Here is a 15,347-nt window from a genome sequence, read left to right as displayed (position 1 = left end):
TCCCTGTTTAGCCTGGGTTGCAGTTTGATCGTTCTCTGGGCTACTTACCAAGCTTTCCCTCTTTCCTAGATCGGGTCCAACTTGCGTTTCACGGCCACTTTGCATGCAATAGGTCTCCTTTTTCTTGCACATTTGGAGCTTATCGGAACTTGTTGAGACTCGGTTGAGCATCAGGTTGTCGGTGAGCGATGTCTAACCCTAGGACGTTTAACTTAAACATTAGCTATTCCATGATATATTACACCTGGATTCCAGAATAAGCAGGGCTTTAAGATGTGTCATGCAGGGTAGGAAGGCGGTGATGCCTCGGCAAAGATATCTCAGTGTATCTCGGTGTCGAGGTCACTTTTCGGAAGACTCTCCTGGATGGAGCCTGCTCCATCGTTCCGATTAGAGCCACTTCACACCGCCATCGTTCAAGGTTCGCGATGGGTCCTCTATGGATCCTCATCTACATCACGGCTTTTTCTCGCCACGCTCGCCTTCCTTAGTCGGTAGTAGTGGTACTTGCTTCTCAGAATCTCGGCCAGACTCGACTCAGCCAGCCTGGTACCGTTTCAGCCCCAGTCGTTTGGCGTTGTTTCATCTCCATTGGGAGTGCTCGAGCCGTCATTCGGTATGGAGCTGCTGAGCGAATTCTGTGTGGGCATCGTACCGTCCAAGCATTAGCGCCATGCAAGGCAACTTCCTTACTTGTACATACATTTGTACATGTCATATCACTTGAACGGGTCCCGTACTTTGTCTATGTACTTTGGAGTATGTGTTCTAACCTTCTATGTACAAGCAAACTAAAAGAAAAGAAAATAATGTCTACATAACCCTGGGGCCCATTGTAAAACCGGAGAAAGAAATAGGAAGGTGGAAAACCAGGCCAGTCTAGTCTATTGATCCCATATCTCCCCTTTATTGATATGCATCCCGAATCTCCAACTGAATGCGTCCGTCAACCACACCCTTGACCGAAAGACTTCTCAAGTCTTCCACAATCCAGTCTGCGCCAGCCTCTTGAAGCTGCGCCAGTGAGTGGGTCGTCGTCAGTGCGATCACCTTGAATCCCGCAGCCTTGCCTGCCTTAATGCCCGAGGGCGCATCCTCAAGCACGACTAGCGATGACGAATGTTCCAGGCCGAGGCGCTGACGGCCAAGCAGATAGCACCGCGGGTCGGGCTTGCCCTGCTCGACATCCTCTGCAACAACAAGCATTTTTGGGTGCGTGAGGTTCATGACACCTAGCCAACCATCGATGAGTGCACGCGTACCGGAGGTGACGACACCCCAGCAGGCACCGGCGTCGTCGAGCTGCGAAAGGAGGTATCTAGCGCCGGGGATTTCAACGGCATCGGAGCCATATTCTTTGGGGATGCGGCCTTCGATAGAGCTGACATCTAGAGCAATCGATCATCAGCCCATGCGCCTCTTCCTCCCTTTCCCCCCGCCACCCCTCTTCTCATCACTCGCTGATATAGAACTCCCCGAGAGCGAGGGGCCAGGGCATGAACTTACACTCCCAATTCGCCCGCTTCGGGTCGTACAGCTGCAGCGTATCAATGCTCCGACGTCCATGGGACGTGGCCAAGATAACCTTAGGGTCAACTCCTAGCTCCTCGCCGACCCTGTCGTTGGGGTTAGAACCATGTGGCTATAGTTCTGCGGGGTCAGACTAACTTGTGCCAGTGCTTCACAATCGCTGGAGGAAACGCCGAAGTTTAGCATTTTGCCATAATACAGCATCTTTCTATTCAAGTAGACCTTGAGTCCTTACCATCCGTCGAGTCGACGATAGTTCCGTCGAAGTCTGAAAGGAGGCCATCAAAAGTGACGACTTGCGGAGGGGCTGAGAAAGAGCCTTGGCCTTTAGTCATTGTGCTTATAGATTGACCAGGATATTCAATAAAAATTGAGACAAGAATGAGTGAACAAAAAAGTAGGAGCGATGTCTAGAAAAACGACTCTCAGAAAATTATACCACAACGAAAGAAACGCAGAACCCGACGACCCAAATCAAAAGAAAGTAAATGGTTTAAATCTCAATCAGTAGATACTTGACAATTCCTTATGGATCGGGCACAAAATCCGCGGGACGATCGGAGATCGGCAGTATATTACTCCGGTTATCTTAGCGTGGGTAAAATAGTTTGCACAAAATTGTTCGGACAGTGAGCTCGTTGGATAGAAGAAAAAACTTCTATTACTCCCTCCTACCCTTGTTTTTGCAGTTTTTTGTTTCAAGGGGGGTTTGTGAAATTCTACCAAGATGGTCAAGCTAGGTGAGCTTTCCATATTGCCTTTTTTTTATCAGGTTTGGATCTGGACTAACCGTTCCCAAGGCAAAAACTCGAAGCGGACGCCCGTCCGGCTACGACACAAGATCGAGAAGGCTTCTGCGGCCAAGCAACGAAAACAGAGAAAGCTTGCCAAGAAGGTATGCGCTTTTTCCTCTTTTCAATTGTTTTGGAGGAAAGTTACAGTGGTTAATACTATCATTGCAGAATCCCGAATGGCGCTCAAAGATCAAGAAGGATCCGGGTATCCCTAATTTGTTCCCTCACAAGGCTCAGCTTCTCCATGAGATGGAGGAGAGGAGGCGATTGAAGGCCGAGGAACAGGAGCGCATCCGTGATGAAGCGCGCGCTCGCAAGAAGGCACAAAAGGAGTCGCAACAGCAGGGAGACGACGCCGAAGACATGATGGAGGCGAATGATATTGATCTAGAGGGTGACTCCGACGATGAAGATATGGATGAGGATGCCGATGATTCGTCGAACCCCATGGCTGCGCTACTTGCCTCTGCGCGCGCGAGAGCGGCAGAGTTTGATGATCAACATGAGAGCGATGATGACGATGAGATGGACGAGGATGACGATGAGGATATGGACGGCATGGATGAGGACGAGGCAGATGGCGGTGCTGCGCTGGGCGATTCGGCTCCCCAGCTTGTTTCACAGACTCACAGCAAGGAGAGCTCTCGGCGGCAATTCGATAAGGTGTTCAAGCAGGTTGTTGACGCTGCGGATGTTGTGTTGTATGTGCTTGACGCTCGGGATCCGGAGGGCACCCGGTCCAAGGATGTGGAGCGTGAGATTATGGCGGCAGCTGGTGGAAATAAGAGGATGATCCTCATCCTCAACAAGATCGATCTCATCCCTCCACCGGTGCTGAAGAACTGGCTGGTCCACTTGCGCCGATACTTCCCCACCCTGCCTCTGAAGGCTTCCAATGGCACTGCCAACGCTCACAGCTTCGACCACAAGCAGTTGACCGTCAAGGGCACATCGGAGACGCTTTTCAAGGCTCTCAAGACCTACGCGCACAGCAAGAACCTGAAGCGGTCCATCTCCGTCGGTGTGATCGGTTACCCCAACGTCGGAAAGTCCTCTGTCATCAATGCCCTCACTGCCCGTCTCAACAAGGCTCCAGCAATGCATGCCCTACCGGTGCTGAGGCCGGTGTCACCACTAACCTGCGGGAGGTGAAGCTAGACAACAAGCTTAAGCTGATCGACTCGCCCGGTATCGTGTTCCCGAACGCAGATAAGAAGAAGACCAGGAAGAAGCAGGTGGAGGAGCGTGCACGTCTCGTTCTCCTGAACGCCATCCCACCGAAACAGATCGAGGACCCAGTTCCGGCCGTATCCCTGCTTCTCAAGCGTCTGTCCGCCTCCGAAGACCTCAAGTCGAAGCTGCTGAAACTCTATGGCATCCCCGCTCTGTATGACGCTGGCGACCAGACTCATGACTTCCTGATTCACGTTGCACGCAAACGCGGTCGTCTGGGTAAGCACGGTGTGCCCAACATCGAGGCCGCCGCCATGACCGTGATCAATGACTGGAGGGACGGACGGATCCAGGGATGGGTCGATGCCCCTGTACTGCCCGTTGTCGCCGCGACCGATGGGGCTTCGGCTCCTGCGGCCGCTGCGTCGGGCGTGGACACGAAACAGGTTGTCACTGAATGGGCCAAGGAGTTCAAGATCGAGGGTCTGTGGGGTGATGGCGCTGTTGATGAGATGGCGGAATAAGCTGGTTTATTTATTCTTGTCTGCTATGGATACATGGATACCAAAAAAGGCGTTGCCTGGTTTTTTGTTCTTAAGACGGTAGAATGATGTTCTTCAATGTCAATATCAAGTTATGAAATGGCTATACGTAGTATGAGTTCATGGGGCCCTGTAGATGGGATATTACTCAACAATCCAGTATGGCAAAAAAAGTATGAATAGGAAAATAGGGATGGAAATAGATAGCACCGTACCAGACAGTAAACACAATAAATCCATATCCAATGGTCATCTTTCAGAGGCGATACTTTTCTGACATGTCCGCCCCCTAAATCCAACGCGGATATATATCTTCACTTCCGCATCCACACTCCACAAAAAGCACAACTACACATACAATTAACCCAACAAGTATAAAAAAAACATCCAACTAAATAAAAACCACAATAAATAAACCATACCAATCACCCCAAGTCCAATTCAACTCAAAACAAGTACCAAACCCTAAGTACCATGAATAGCATACATATCCCAAATACCGTGTAGTAAGCCCCGCAAGTAAAACGAATGGATGTATGCAAATCCACCAATTGATAAGATTCGATAAATCAATGAATTGCCACCGCTCTCCACGCGCCTCCGCATCGCGTCGCGTTTTTTTCCCTTTCATCTCAATTCTTCTTCCCTTGAGTCCAGGACCCAACGAACAGGGACAATCATCGATTTACCCTAAATCGACATTCTAGAACCATACCTCTCCGGAGACCAGAAAAAAGGGAAGTAACAACATCACCACCCGATGCCATCTCCACCCCCCAGTACAACCAAAGAACCATAACGCACCGACCCAACACCCAAACCCGAAAAGACGAGGAAGAAAAGAAAAGAATAAGAAAAGAAGCTACCAGCCAACAATGCCACCCCGAAAATCCACGGGCGAAACCGTCGAAGACGCAGCAGCATCCTCACCACAGGCCCAGACGCAATCGCCGTCGACACAAACGCAACCGATCCAAGCCACAGAGCAACAACTCAAGGCTAGGGCTGAGGGGGGTGTTAGTATTGAGGTTCGTGATGATTATTTTGGGTTTTTTTTTCTTCCTTTTTTTTTCCCCTTCCGTCTGCTTGCCTGGTTTTCGTTCTTTTACGACGCTGGGATATTGTTTGCGTGAATGGGCTTGCTCTATTTATCTATGAAAATGAGAAACTAATACCAAATACACAATAAAACAGGACTACCTCCTCCCCCGCTCCCTCACACTTCGGCTTGCGAAGTCGGTCCTCCCACCGAACACCTCCATCCAGAAGGATGCAGTCCTCGCTATCCAGAAAGCGGCTACGGTGTTTGTGTCGTATCTCTCTTCGCAGTATTACTCCCCGCCCCCTCCCTTTTATTTCCCCCCCCTCTCTTTTCTTTTTGTGTCGGATAATGAAGGGATAGTGTGGTTTGTGGGTATGTTTCATGCTAAGTATCGGTTTTTAATAGTGCCAATGAAGCGACTTTGAAGCGGACGGTTGCGCCGTCGGATGTCTTTAGTGCGATTTCGGAATTGGAGTTTGACGGGTTCCGGTCGAGGCTGGAGAAAGAGCTGGATGCGTTTACGGAGTTGAAGGCCGGGAAGAGGAAGGCGAAGAAGGGGGATGCTGAGGCAACTGCGACGGAGGGCGCAAAGGGGAGTGCGGCTTCGGAGGGTGGTGGTGCTTCCAGGGGGGCGAAGAGGGTGAAGAGGGCTGAAGGAGAGGAGGCTGCTTCTAGTCGGCCGGAGGAGGGGGATGATGGGGATGAGACGCAGGATGAGGCGGAGCAGGTGGATGAGCATGAGCATGAGCATGAGCATGAGCATGAGTCTGAGGCCGAGGAGGAAGATGAGGGTGAAGAAGAGGAAGAAGAGGAGGAGGAGCTGGGTGAGGAAGAGGATATCGATCGGGTGGAGGACTTGGATCGTGACCCGAGAGCGAAACGGGTCATGGACCGGATGCTGCTGGGGATGAGTCGGACAGTGATGACGATGCTGGGCCGTCGTCACAGCTGCGGGGGGATTTGGGGTTGGGTTGATTCCGTATGGTTCTACTGCTAATTGATAGAGTGTTCTACGTTATATGGACGGGTCGATATTAATTATTGAGATGCGCAAGAATGCCAGATTCATTTCCAAGCGTATGATATGAATGAGAGATAATGCGAGAATGTATACCAAACTCCACGACCGACACCAACCCAAACGCCGACCCGAAGGACCAGATACATGGTCATCATCCCATAAATTATACAGAGGCAGACGGGTATCGTCTGAACCACCATTCAAGGTACAGCATCCCAGTGGAAGCAGCGAGTGTCATTGCTTCCTGCTGTTTCTCTTCAATGCCCATTTCCCACAAAACGCCATTGCAACATGCATAGTCTATCCTGGTATCTTGACAGTTCAACTGACGGCCCTAAGGCAAAATCAACGGAAAAAAAAGAATCACGGCGAAGAATAGAAGAAGATAGACTAAAAATGACATGCGACAAGTGCCATGCATTCATGCGGCCGGCTGATTTAACAACTGGCTCATCCCATTCGGAACCGATTTGGGGGAGATTGTGTCCGGTTGGCGCCAACGACTGCTGCGTTGGGGGGTTTCTTCTCCCTTCTCAGCCAACTGAGGAAACATTGGGCCATTGTTGCGAGCAGCGCCGGGGGGCAGTGGGTGCATTGGCTTGTTTTCCTCTTTCTCCAGCTTGACCGCCTTTTCCGTGTCGGTCGCGACCTTCTGCGCCTTGGTAACCTTGCTGAAGGTGGTGATGCGGGAATTCTTGGCCGGCTCGTCTTTCTTGGTCTTCTTGCGAGGCGCACTTTTCTTTGCAGCTGGCTTCTTGGGCTCTGCGGTCTTTGACGCTTTGAGTACATCCTGGAGCTGCGCCCGCGACTGGCGGGATTGGACCGAGATTTGGCCGGGCCCTTCTTTGGCAACTGGGAAGCCTCTTCGTCGTGGCTGGATGAAGGCGTGAGGAAACCCGTTTGAGTCTTTTGCTTCTTCTTCGGCGTCTCAATGACAATCGACACTCCATGCTCGTGCTTCACGCGCTCCACCTCCGATGCATTACATTCGTCGAATACATTCTCGGAGTGGTCATCCCAGCGTTTCAGGGCGGCCAGCCGCGCCACTTCCTCGCAGTCCCCCTTGACCATCAAGTCCCAGCAATCTTCAAACTCTTTGCCGGCCGGAGGTTCATTGTTGATCCACATGGTCACTCCGTTTCGGCGACTCCGGATCACGGAACAAAGACTCTTCACCAGGCGCCGCACGCCGGGGATCTTTAGACTCGTGCCCACCACGATCAGCGCGTCCGGGCGCGAGCGTACATCGGCATTCATGACCGAGGTAATGGCTTCCTCATCCGGATTGTGTTCGTTGTACAGCACGATCCGGGGCCGCATTTTACCGATGCCATGACTGCGCTGGCCCGTCTCGACGCGGAATTGGTTGTTCCTTGCGCACTCTGGACATTCCGGCGCATCTGGACGGTCGAACATGGCACCATCGAAGTCGCCGAGATGACGACATTTCTGGCATACCATCTTCTCCAGGCTTCCGTGCAGCTGGATCGTGCGGGGCCACGGGGCCTTCACATTCAATGGGATCTGAGTGGCCAAGGGAGGCATCGACGTCTCAATGCCATCGATGTTCTGGGTGTACAGACGGGTCAGACGATTTTCTTGGCTGAGGCGCGCCAGCATGTGGTGAAAAGCCGTGGGGGAGGTCTTGGCAGCCTCTTCGGACAGCGACCGCACCATGTCTTGGAAAGAGGCGGTTAGTGCTTCATCTTGATAGACGGCCGCATCGAAGAGGAGTTTCCCCGACGCTTTGAGGTTGTGTTTTTTCTGTAGAGATTTGAAGAGCCCATCGGTGGAGCGGAAGTCGGGAACTATGTGGCAGCAAGAAGATCTGATTAGCGGCGAGACGCGTTGTAGACAGGGTAAGAGGGGAATGCATACTGCCGGCCGAGGTGGAGATGCCCGCTCCAGCGATGACGACAATTTTGCGGTGCCGACGAAGGGTCTTAGTGAGCAGATCGATCTGCGCCTGCTGTTCAGTATAGGACAGTCCGGCGCCGGTGGAGAGATCGAGACGTTGTGTTCGGCGTTCCTTGGGGGCGGCGACCCGTCGTTTTTTTTCTTGCGGGCGGCAAGTCGTCTCGGTCTTGGCTGCGGGTGCCGCTGGACTCGTCTGTGTCCTGCGACGGAGGCGGCGAGGGATAGAACCCCGGCGGTGGTGTCGGTGACGCTGGCGGCGAGCTCAGCTCGGATACGTCGGAGAAACCATCGTCCATGGCGTGGTGGAATTCTCCGTGAGAATTAGAGAGAAAAAAAATATAGAGAGTATCTAATCACACGGGGTGGGAGGAGGAGGAGAAGAAAGGAGAGAAGATGACGACGAGGTGGTGGTAGAACGGGAAAGGCTGAGGTGTTCGTGTTGCAGCAGAGAAAGAGGAGAAAAATGAGGAGGTCCAGCAACAGAGCTTTCACCACAAAGAATTGCTGCTAAATCATGGAGAAAATACACCAGGATTGGAACATCAATTGGTTTGTGGAAGCCCCCAAATCGAAACCTTTTCGTTTCGAAAATTCTCTTCTTTCTCTTTTTCTTTTTTTTGTTCGTCTCTGGTCCTTTTCTAGATTCAAGAGAACTCCCTTGTCGGGTGGGAGGAGGTAAGGGGAGAAGAACAAGACGAAGAAGACTAGAAACACGTCGGCGGATAGAGTGGGTTGAATGAATGCAACCGTAAGAGTGACTAAGAAGGGGGGAAAGGGAAAATCATGAGGTCAGGGCGGGAGAAAGGGAAACGATATTGGCACAGCGCACGCAGTTCGTAGTTCTGGTTCACCTCTGCGCTCTCGCTTGGTGCCGATGTTGTGTTTATTTTGACTGACCCACGGGATGGAAACACTGTCGCTGCGATCCTGGAGGACCAGTGGGAAACCCTAACGAACAAACGTATGTCCGTCCAGATTGACAGACGTCAAGACTGGCAACGGGAGGTATGTCGAGAGGAATGTTGCGATCGGTGGTCTAGTACTGGGACTGTATATCCTGATAAGAAAGGAACCTGGTTTATGAAGGAGTCCCCAAGACCCCTTCTGCCCTCTTGTTTATGTCTTGACCTCCAATGTGAACTAACAAATCTGCTAACAAATTTAGCGCGAAGTCCAACATGCAAAAGACCACTAGGAGCAATCCGGTTTAGCCTTCTAGAACCTTTAGCCGCACAGCAGCCGCTAATTGGTCCATCCCCACGTCGAACCTGCCATGAACTGCAGCAGCTCGAAGGTTCAAGGTTCTGAATATAGCAAGACTTCAATAGCACCAATCCTTTCTGGCGTATGACTTTTGAGAATTTTTTGCAGTTCGATTTGGTATCTCCCGTGCTTAGTTGTCCGTCCGATGCAGGGCAGTGTGTGCCCAACCCAACGACGGGGTGACATGTCTCCAAACTCCTGAACCCCCCTTCGATTTATGCAGCTCTGCCGATAATATCCCGGGCGTGAGGACACGCAATTCCACGGAATTGGGCCCATTCCCACGCACGAAGGGAGCTGCTCCTCTTATTCGCTCATGAAAGACTTCGAGTGACCCAGTTGTATTGCTCTGTATTGCTCAGTATGCCCACCCCCGTCAAGGGCCTCGTCGCAGTTTTCTTTGGTAGACAGCTGCACCGAGAAATGTCTACATTGCAAAACCATTAAATATCAATCACCATACTACACTGTATCGTCTACAGCGCAATTGAATTATGGTACCAAGGGAGATCCCGTGCTCCTCCGCCTCCACTTGGTATTCGTTTACAGCACATTGTAAGGATCGATCGTGTATTTTTGCACTTGCTACATGTCAGCCCCTCTATTCTCCATTCAATCGGTAATCCCCAGTAAGGAACAGCCGTAACTGGCCGTTGTGTGTCAGCATATGGTTCTCATGGCCAGATCGGTGGTCGGCGGGGAGGTATAGAAAGTAGGGCTCGGGATCGGTGGGGATTGCGATGATTGGTTCATCTGGTTGACCCGGATACCGTGATCACAGGACCCCCACGTGATGGTGACTAAGCCAGCCGTTGACTCCACATGGAATTGAAAGTGTTATCGAGCAAGATTGAGCGAGAGCAGGAATGAATGAGAATCTTGGTTGAGGAAAGCGTAAAGAAGCCGCAGGATGTGGATGCGCACCTGTCCGGTTGGTTCCAATTGAGCTAGGCTTGCTGTTCCTTTCGATCTCCGTTTGGTGTGGTCTGTTCGTAGTATCGCTGTGGGCTCCGACATCCATCGCCCAGGAACAGACACCCTTACTATGATACTAGCGACCGGACGATCGATCTAAGATATTCTCGGGAAGTTACAGACTACACATTCCTCTTTCATGAATAGTATATGCGATTCCCGACATCATGCCAATGATCATGGACGACGGCATCAATGTTGACGATTTGTTTGGCGAGTCTGCCTCGCTCGAGCTGGGCTTGCCAGCGCCCGCCCCTACCTCGAACTCCACCAAAGGTCTTGCTCAGCGCCTAGATGAGATGCGACTGTTGGGGTGCTGTCAGTACGTCATATGCCTATCTTCGTATAACCACCCCTCTGGTTTGCACAGAAACTTACTAGATGTAGGAAGATTGCTTGGTCTAAACAGGGTTGCATTGCGTATATCTCTCAAGATACATTGAGAGTGAATCTTCGTCACCTGGAATGTCGACCATCTGATGGGAAGTGGGTGCTGAGTGATGACACTCCATTGCACCCAGTGGCAGAGGCCCATGGGGGCCAGCCTCTCGTCCACTTATGCTGGAATGAAATTGGATCTGAATTAGCCGTGGTCGACTCGTCTGGACGAGTTTCGATTTATAATATTGCGATTTCGCTTAACAGTCTAGCTGGGCAACGCCAGGCGGCTTTTGATCCAATCGATGATGGAGCTCAGATTGTCGGTATGATGTGGCTGAATGTTCAACGTTCCGTAAGTACCCACGTTCTTCGTTCGTTCATGTTTGATATGACGCTCAACTCCCTCAAAGGTCCATGCTTTCAATGTAGCAGCAATGGTGCAAGGGCGCCGGGCGTACTCACCATTCGACGCCGCCCAATAGGCCCCTTTCACCCGGCTGGAAAAGCCGCTCTGTTATGTGTAACCAGATCCGGCGTCATCAGGCTCTTGTACCAGAATCCCGACAACAAATGGGCAGAAATCTCTGCAGAACTGAAGAATGCGAGCTACTCCGACCGACTTCTTACCCATGCGGCTATCGTGGCTACTCAGAATGGAATCCTCATCGCTACTTACTCTGCATGCCAAAAGATCTACTTCTATCGAGTGCAGATTAACTGGACTCCTCCACAGTGGGATCCGAGCCAGTTAAAGCAGGCACCAAATCAATTCCCCGTCCCAGGCTTTCGCTTCATGCACTCTAAAGTTGAGGCTCCTTGTATCATACCAAGTGCAAGCCGCAATGGGGAAGCAACCAGCGATGAATTACCACCCTCTACCAACCCACTATATTGCCTCACCCGCCTGGATATAGTCCTCGCTGCACATGACAATTCTGCTGGGATGACCACAAATCCATGGATAATAGCTGTGTTCTCGATCCCCCCTCACGCTACTCCTGATCACTCACAGCAACAGAGCCCCTGTAGTGTCATTGTCCGATGGCAATTGGAGTCTGCTCCACAGGTGCTTCACCCAAAATTTGATGAGGTAAATTCAAAGAAGAATAACGCTCAAATCAAAGTACGTGACTCAAGGTTGACTGCTGGAGAGCCTTGCTGATTGCCAATTAGCCAAAATCCGTGCTACGACGACTGGAAGACATGTATTGCGACAGATATGTCACTACGATAGAGCAGACGGAGCATGGAAACGTCCTAGCTGTCACGTACGACGATAGTTCAGTCACTTTTTATGATCCAAAGACGATGGCCGTCTTGAATGGAACTGATGATACGAATACACTGAGTAGCTTAGCTCATGCAGGGTTCCATTATCCTCCTGACTCTGCAGGTGAATTCCCCTTAGGATATTGCAATTGGATGAAGGTTGACTTTTCTTTAGCAGGTCTACACATCAGCTTCTCCCCCAGTGGCTGTAACGCTGTCACGTTGGATGGAGAAGGGCAGGCGCAGCTACGGGTGATGGAACACTCGTATGGCGCGGAAAATGGACTTTACGATGAAAGTATGTGTTGTTCCCCCCTGAAGGTCTATGATCATATCTGACTTCAATCAAGATAAATTCTCTGCTGCGATTGCCTCCTTGACACTGGCATTCTGCCGCGGATGCGGAAGCGAGTTTAATACGGATGACATTTTATTAATTTTGAAACGGCAAGCGTCACCTGGTCAGTTCATTTCCCTGCGCTCGACGGGGTTCCCGGGCTAACTGTTTGGCAAGATGCGCAAACATCTTTCATCAATGAAGTTTACCGCGCTCTGGGGGTCAACTGCAACTATACACAGGAAAACGATAAATTGATGAGCCACCAGTACTTACCAAAATGCCTCAGCGTTCAAGCCGCACTGGGGTTCATTGATAAATACAAATCGCGGAACTTTGCATCTAATGTACCATGGACAATTCTCCAGCTTCGTCATGCTTCTGTCCTATATGCGCTTTTTCTCCAGCATCTTAAAGGAGGTGCACAGGCAGATCCACCCGATGCAGGTAAGATCTCGACATGCGGGAAATGTACAGAACCCTCTCTGACTATAAGATCTGATGCAGATGCTATACGTATTTTACTTGGAAATACGAAATGGGCCTTGGACTTGTTACATTATGTTTTGAACGACCTTCTTGATCTCGCAGATGACCTAGAGAGCTTGCTTTCTGACCAGGAGGCTTTTGCCCAAAAATGTCAGTATATCATCCGTTGATTTCGGATCTCAAACCAGAGCTATGCCACCTATACTGATACTGTTCGTGGCAGTGAAAACCATAAATTCTCTACCCCTGATTATCCTTCTGTCTAGTATGTCTCGGGCCTTCCTGCGCTTCATCTGCCGCGGATTGCGAGGAATCCAGGCCGGCTATGCTACTGCACCTCTGACGGGCGATGCTGGCGTCTACTATGCCGAGATTTATCAAACTCTAGACACATCCCCCGTGCGAATTGACGTGTATGAGAAGTTGCTTGCTGGGGTGGACTCGACTGTGCGACATGTCTATGTTGGAGCGGGCTTTGGAGACAATGAACGGCCGGGGCCTGAAAAGGAACTTTTAGTCAACGGCCGTATCCCCCCTGTTCTAGTTACGGCCGTCTCTACTATTCTCCGACAGACGGTCCCCACGCTCAAGCCTGAGATCGATCGCATGGCTATCTATATAGGTGACTACAGTTGGCTCGGCCTTGGATCCGACCCACGTGCAGAGTTGTACCGGAGGACCCGGGACGTGGATATCATCAAGAAGATTCCTTTCAGAAGCACGACATCTGCGGGCTCGGACGGGGCTCAAAGCGGAAAGCACAATCCCAGCCAGGTGCGCAGACGATGCGTCCGTTGTTGCGAGATTATGTGCGGTGCGTACCCGCCACGCCCCCAGCTATCGTCTCGCATGATGTACAAGTTGGGCTATGTGCGGTATTGTATCTGTGGAGGAGGATGGACTCTGGAGTCGGACCTCCACCGCTAGACGAACCATCTGTGGTACTAGGTTGTTCTAGTGTATTAGGCTAGAGCTGATTGTAAAAAAAAATTGAAACAAGTGATGTGTGATATCTCGACTAGGTGTTGTTGTCTGGGGGCATAAGGACCAGTCTAATAGAGATCTTAGGTCTACGTGGTTGTGTATGAAGACGATGATAGCGCAGAATCCCGGACCAAGAACATTCATCTGTCTGGATTTGTTCCTTGTAACACCACCATAGGATTCCTATTAAGCATAAATGGTACTGCATGGAAACGAGCATCGACCAGGAAAGACCCCTTCTCGAGCCATCGCCCCTAAGGAATTGGATTGCCGGATTCTAAGGAACTCGTCACATCACGGTCGGAAGTCGTGTATTATCATTGTCATGTCAAGTAAAGCCTTCATTTAATATCGACTTGCATCTTTTTCTAAGATACATAATCAATTTCTTTTAAAAGACGTTTTTGGTGCAACCGACCCACACAAGGTGGTCCAACCCGTCATCTTTATAACGACGTTCCCGGAACTCCATCTAAATCCAGACACGACCCGACTTCATTTAAGCCTGTTCGAATCACCGATCAGCACTGGTTCACTTTTCCGAAGAGCATGGTCTTCCCAGCTGCGAGCGTAATCTCGTCGGGAAGATGACGGCCTCATACCTTAACAGCGAACTTGCGCTGAGGGAAGTGGATCTCGCGCTTCTTCTGTCTCTCGGTCTTGAGGGAGGCCTCGTGCTTGGTAAGGCGGCGACGGAGATCACGGGTAAGCTTGGGGCGGAGATCGAGAGGGAGGTACTTCTTGTTCTTGTAGAACAAGCGGAGCTGAGCGCGCTGGTTGGCGTTGATGACGGTGTGGACACGAGCAATCGACTTGCGGACGTCGTGGCTGTAACAGATTCACAATCAGCATTTTCTGGTCTGCTTCCGTTTTCCCTTGTGGTTGTGTGCAAGTAAAGGAAAAAAAATTGCGCGGTCGTTGCAGTCCCTTCTCTTTTCACAGTATCTGTAGAGTTTTCGTCTCTTTCCCCCCTCTTCCTTCCAGCGCACATATTCTTTTGGGTATTGGCGTAACCAGGTGTAAAACAGGGATTTCGAAAAGGAAAAGCAATTTCAAACGCACATTCTCTGGGTCTTCGACGAGGCACCGCCAGTGATCTTCTGGACGCGGAGCTGGCTGAGCTCCTGCTTCAGCTCCTCCAGCTGCTTGGTGAGATCATCCTTGTTCTTTCCCCAGAGCTGACCAGCCTTGACCTTGGAAGACTATCGACGAAACCGTTAGCAACCATTAATTCGAACGCGAAAAATTCACCAGTATCGTTATCATCCTGGCGCAGCGCAACATACCATGGTGGGCGGTATTGTCGTGTCGTGCGGTTGTCGACGAGAGGATTGAAGATGGACCGGGTCAATTTGGGATGTTCGTTGTGGGACTAGGGTTATTTTTTTCTTGCGTGTGGTGCGCCGCCGTAAGCGGGCACGTGATGCAGCTGTGGCTGGTGCCTTGTGATGACGCCGCCTCCGCCTCCGCCTTACCAGACTCGGTGATGGGAGCCGCGGATGCTTTTGGGGGATTGCCTTGCGTTTCGTTTCCCGCTGGTCGGTCAACTTAATACTCACTTGTGCTTTTAGTCGGGGGTTTCTCGGGGTGAAGATCTTCCTAGCCTGTTACGGGGAATTATATTACTTGA

At 50.9% G+C, this 15,347-nt stretch overlaps 6 protein-coding genes across 6 annotated transcripts; 3 read left to right on the top strand and 3 right to left on the bottom strand.

Annotated features, from left to right (window-relative positions):
* Positions 1 to 906: 906 nt before the first annotated feature.
* ANOM_006025 (HAD family hydrolase) lies at positions 907 to 1,865 on the bottom strand (the record flags this gene model as incomplete). Its single annotated transcript, XM_015551282.1, has 4 exons — positions 907 to 1,388; positions 1,507 to 1,616; positions 1,669 to 1,690; positions 1,766 to 1,865. 4 exons carry the CDS (start codon positions 1,863 to 1,865, stop codon positions 907 to 909), a joined length of 714 nt encoding a protein of 237 aa, XP_015406842.1.
* Positions 1,866 to 2,257: 392 nt separating this feature from the next.
* ANOM_006024 (putative GTP binding protein) lies at positions 2,258 to 4,021 on the top strand (the record flags this gene model as incomplete). The annotated part of the gene is made up of 4 exons (XM_015551281.1): positions 2,258 to 2,270; positions 2,331 to 2,425; positions 2,493 to 3,437; positions 3,473 to 4,021. 4 exons carry the CDS (start codon positions 2,258 to 2,260, stop codon positions 4,019 to 4,021), a joined length of 1,602 nt encoding a protein of 533 aa, XP_015406843.1.
* An 893-nt stretch (positions 4,022 to 4,914) lies between these two features.
* Positions 4,915 to 6,078, top strand: cbfA (putative CBF/NF-Y family transcription factor; the record flags this gene model as incomplete). The annotated part of the gene is made up of 3 exons (XM_015551280.1): positions 4,915 to 5,067; positions 5,234 to 5,445; positions 5,487 to 6,078. The coding sequence occupies 3 exons, from the start codon at positions 4,915 to 4,917 to the stop codon at positions 6,076 to 6,078; spliced, it is 957 nt and encodes a 318-aa protein (XP_015406844.1).
* A 445-nt stretch (positions 6,079 to 6,523) lies between these two features.
* On the bottom strand, positions 6,524 to 8,497 carry ANOM_006022 (putative SIR2 family histone deacetylase (Hst4); the record flags this gene model as incomplete). The annotated part of the gene is made up of 3 exons (XM_015551279.1): positions 6,524 to 7,029; positions 7,089 to 7,910; positions 7,981 to 8,497. Coding segments are annotated over 3 exons (1,437 nt in total), but the record flags the coding sequence as incomplete, so codon positions are not given.
* Positions 8,498 to 10,424: 1,927 nt separating this feature from the next.
* ANOM_006021 (mediator of RNA polymerase II transcription subunit 16) lies at positions 10,425 to 13,660 on the top strand (the record flags this gene model as incomplete). The annotated part of the gene is made up of 7 exons (XM_015551278.1): positions 10,425 to 10,579; positions 10,645 to 11,761; positions 11,812 to 12,205; positions 12,258 to 12,368; positions 12,422 to 12,691; positions 12,752 to 12,883; positions 12,957 to 13,660. The coding sequence occupies 7 exons, from the start codon at positions 10,425 to 10,427 to the stop codon at positions 13,658 to 13,660; spliced, it is 2,883 nt and encodes a 960-aa protein (XP_015406836.1).
* A 653-nt stretch (positions 13,661 to 14,313) lies between these two features.
* ANOM_006020 (60S ribosomal protein uL29) lies at positions 14,314 to 15,062 on the bottom strand (the record flags this gene model as incomplete). The annotated part of the gene is made up of 3 exons (XM_015551277.1): positions 15,004 to 15,062; positions 14,780 to 14,919; positions 14,314 to 14,545 (listed from the first exon to the last, which is right to left on the bottom strand). Exons 1-3 carry the CDS (start codon positions 15,004 to 15,006, stop codon positions 14,314 to 14,316), a joined length of 375 nt encoding a protein of 124 aa, XP_015406846.1. The 5' UTR covers positions 15,007 to 15,062.
* Between the last annotated feature and the right edge of the window lie 285 nt (positions 15,063 to 15,347).

This window comes from Aspergillus nomiae (assembly GCF_001204775.2).
Source record: "Aspergillus nomiae NRRL 13137 chromosome Unknown contig00136, whole genome shotgun sequence".
Classification (NCBI taxonomy): domain Eukaryota; kingdom Fungi; phylum Ascomycota; class Eurotiomycetes; order Eurotiales; family Aspergillaceae; genus Aspergillus; species Aspergillus nomiae.
The sequence above is the reverse complement of the archived record's forward strand: the minus strand, read 5'-3'. Positions and strand labels throughout refer to the sequence as shown.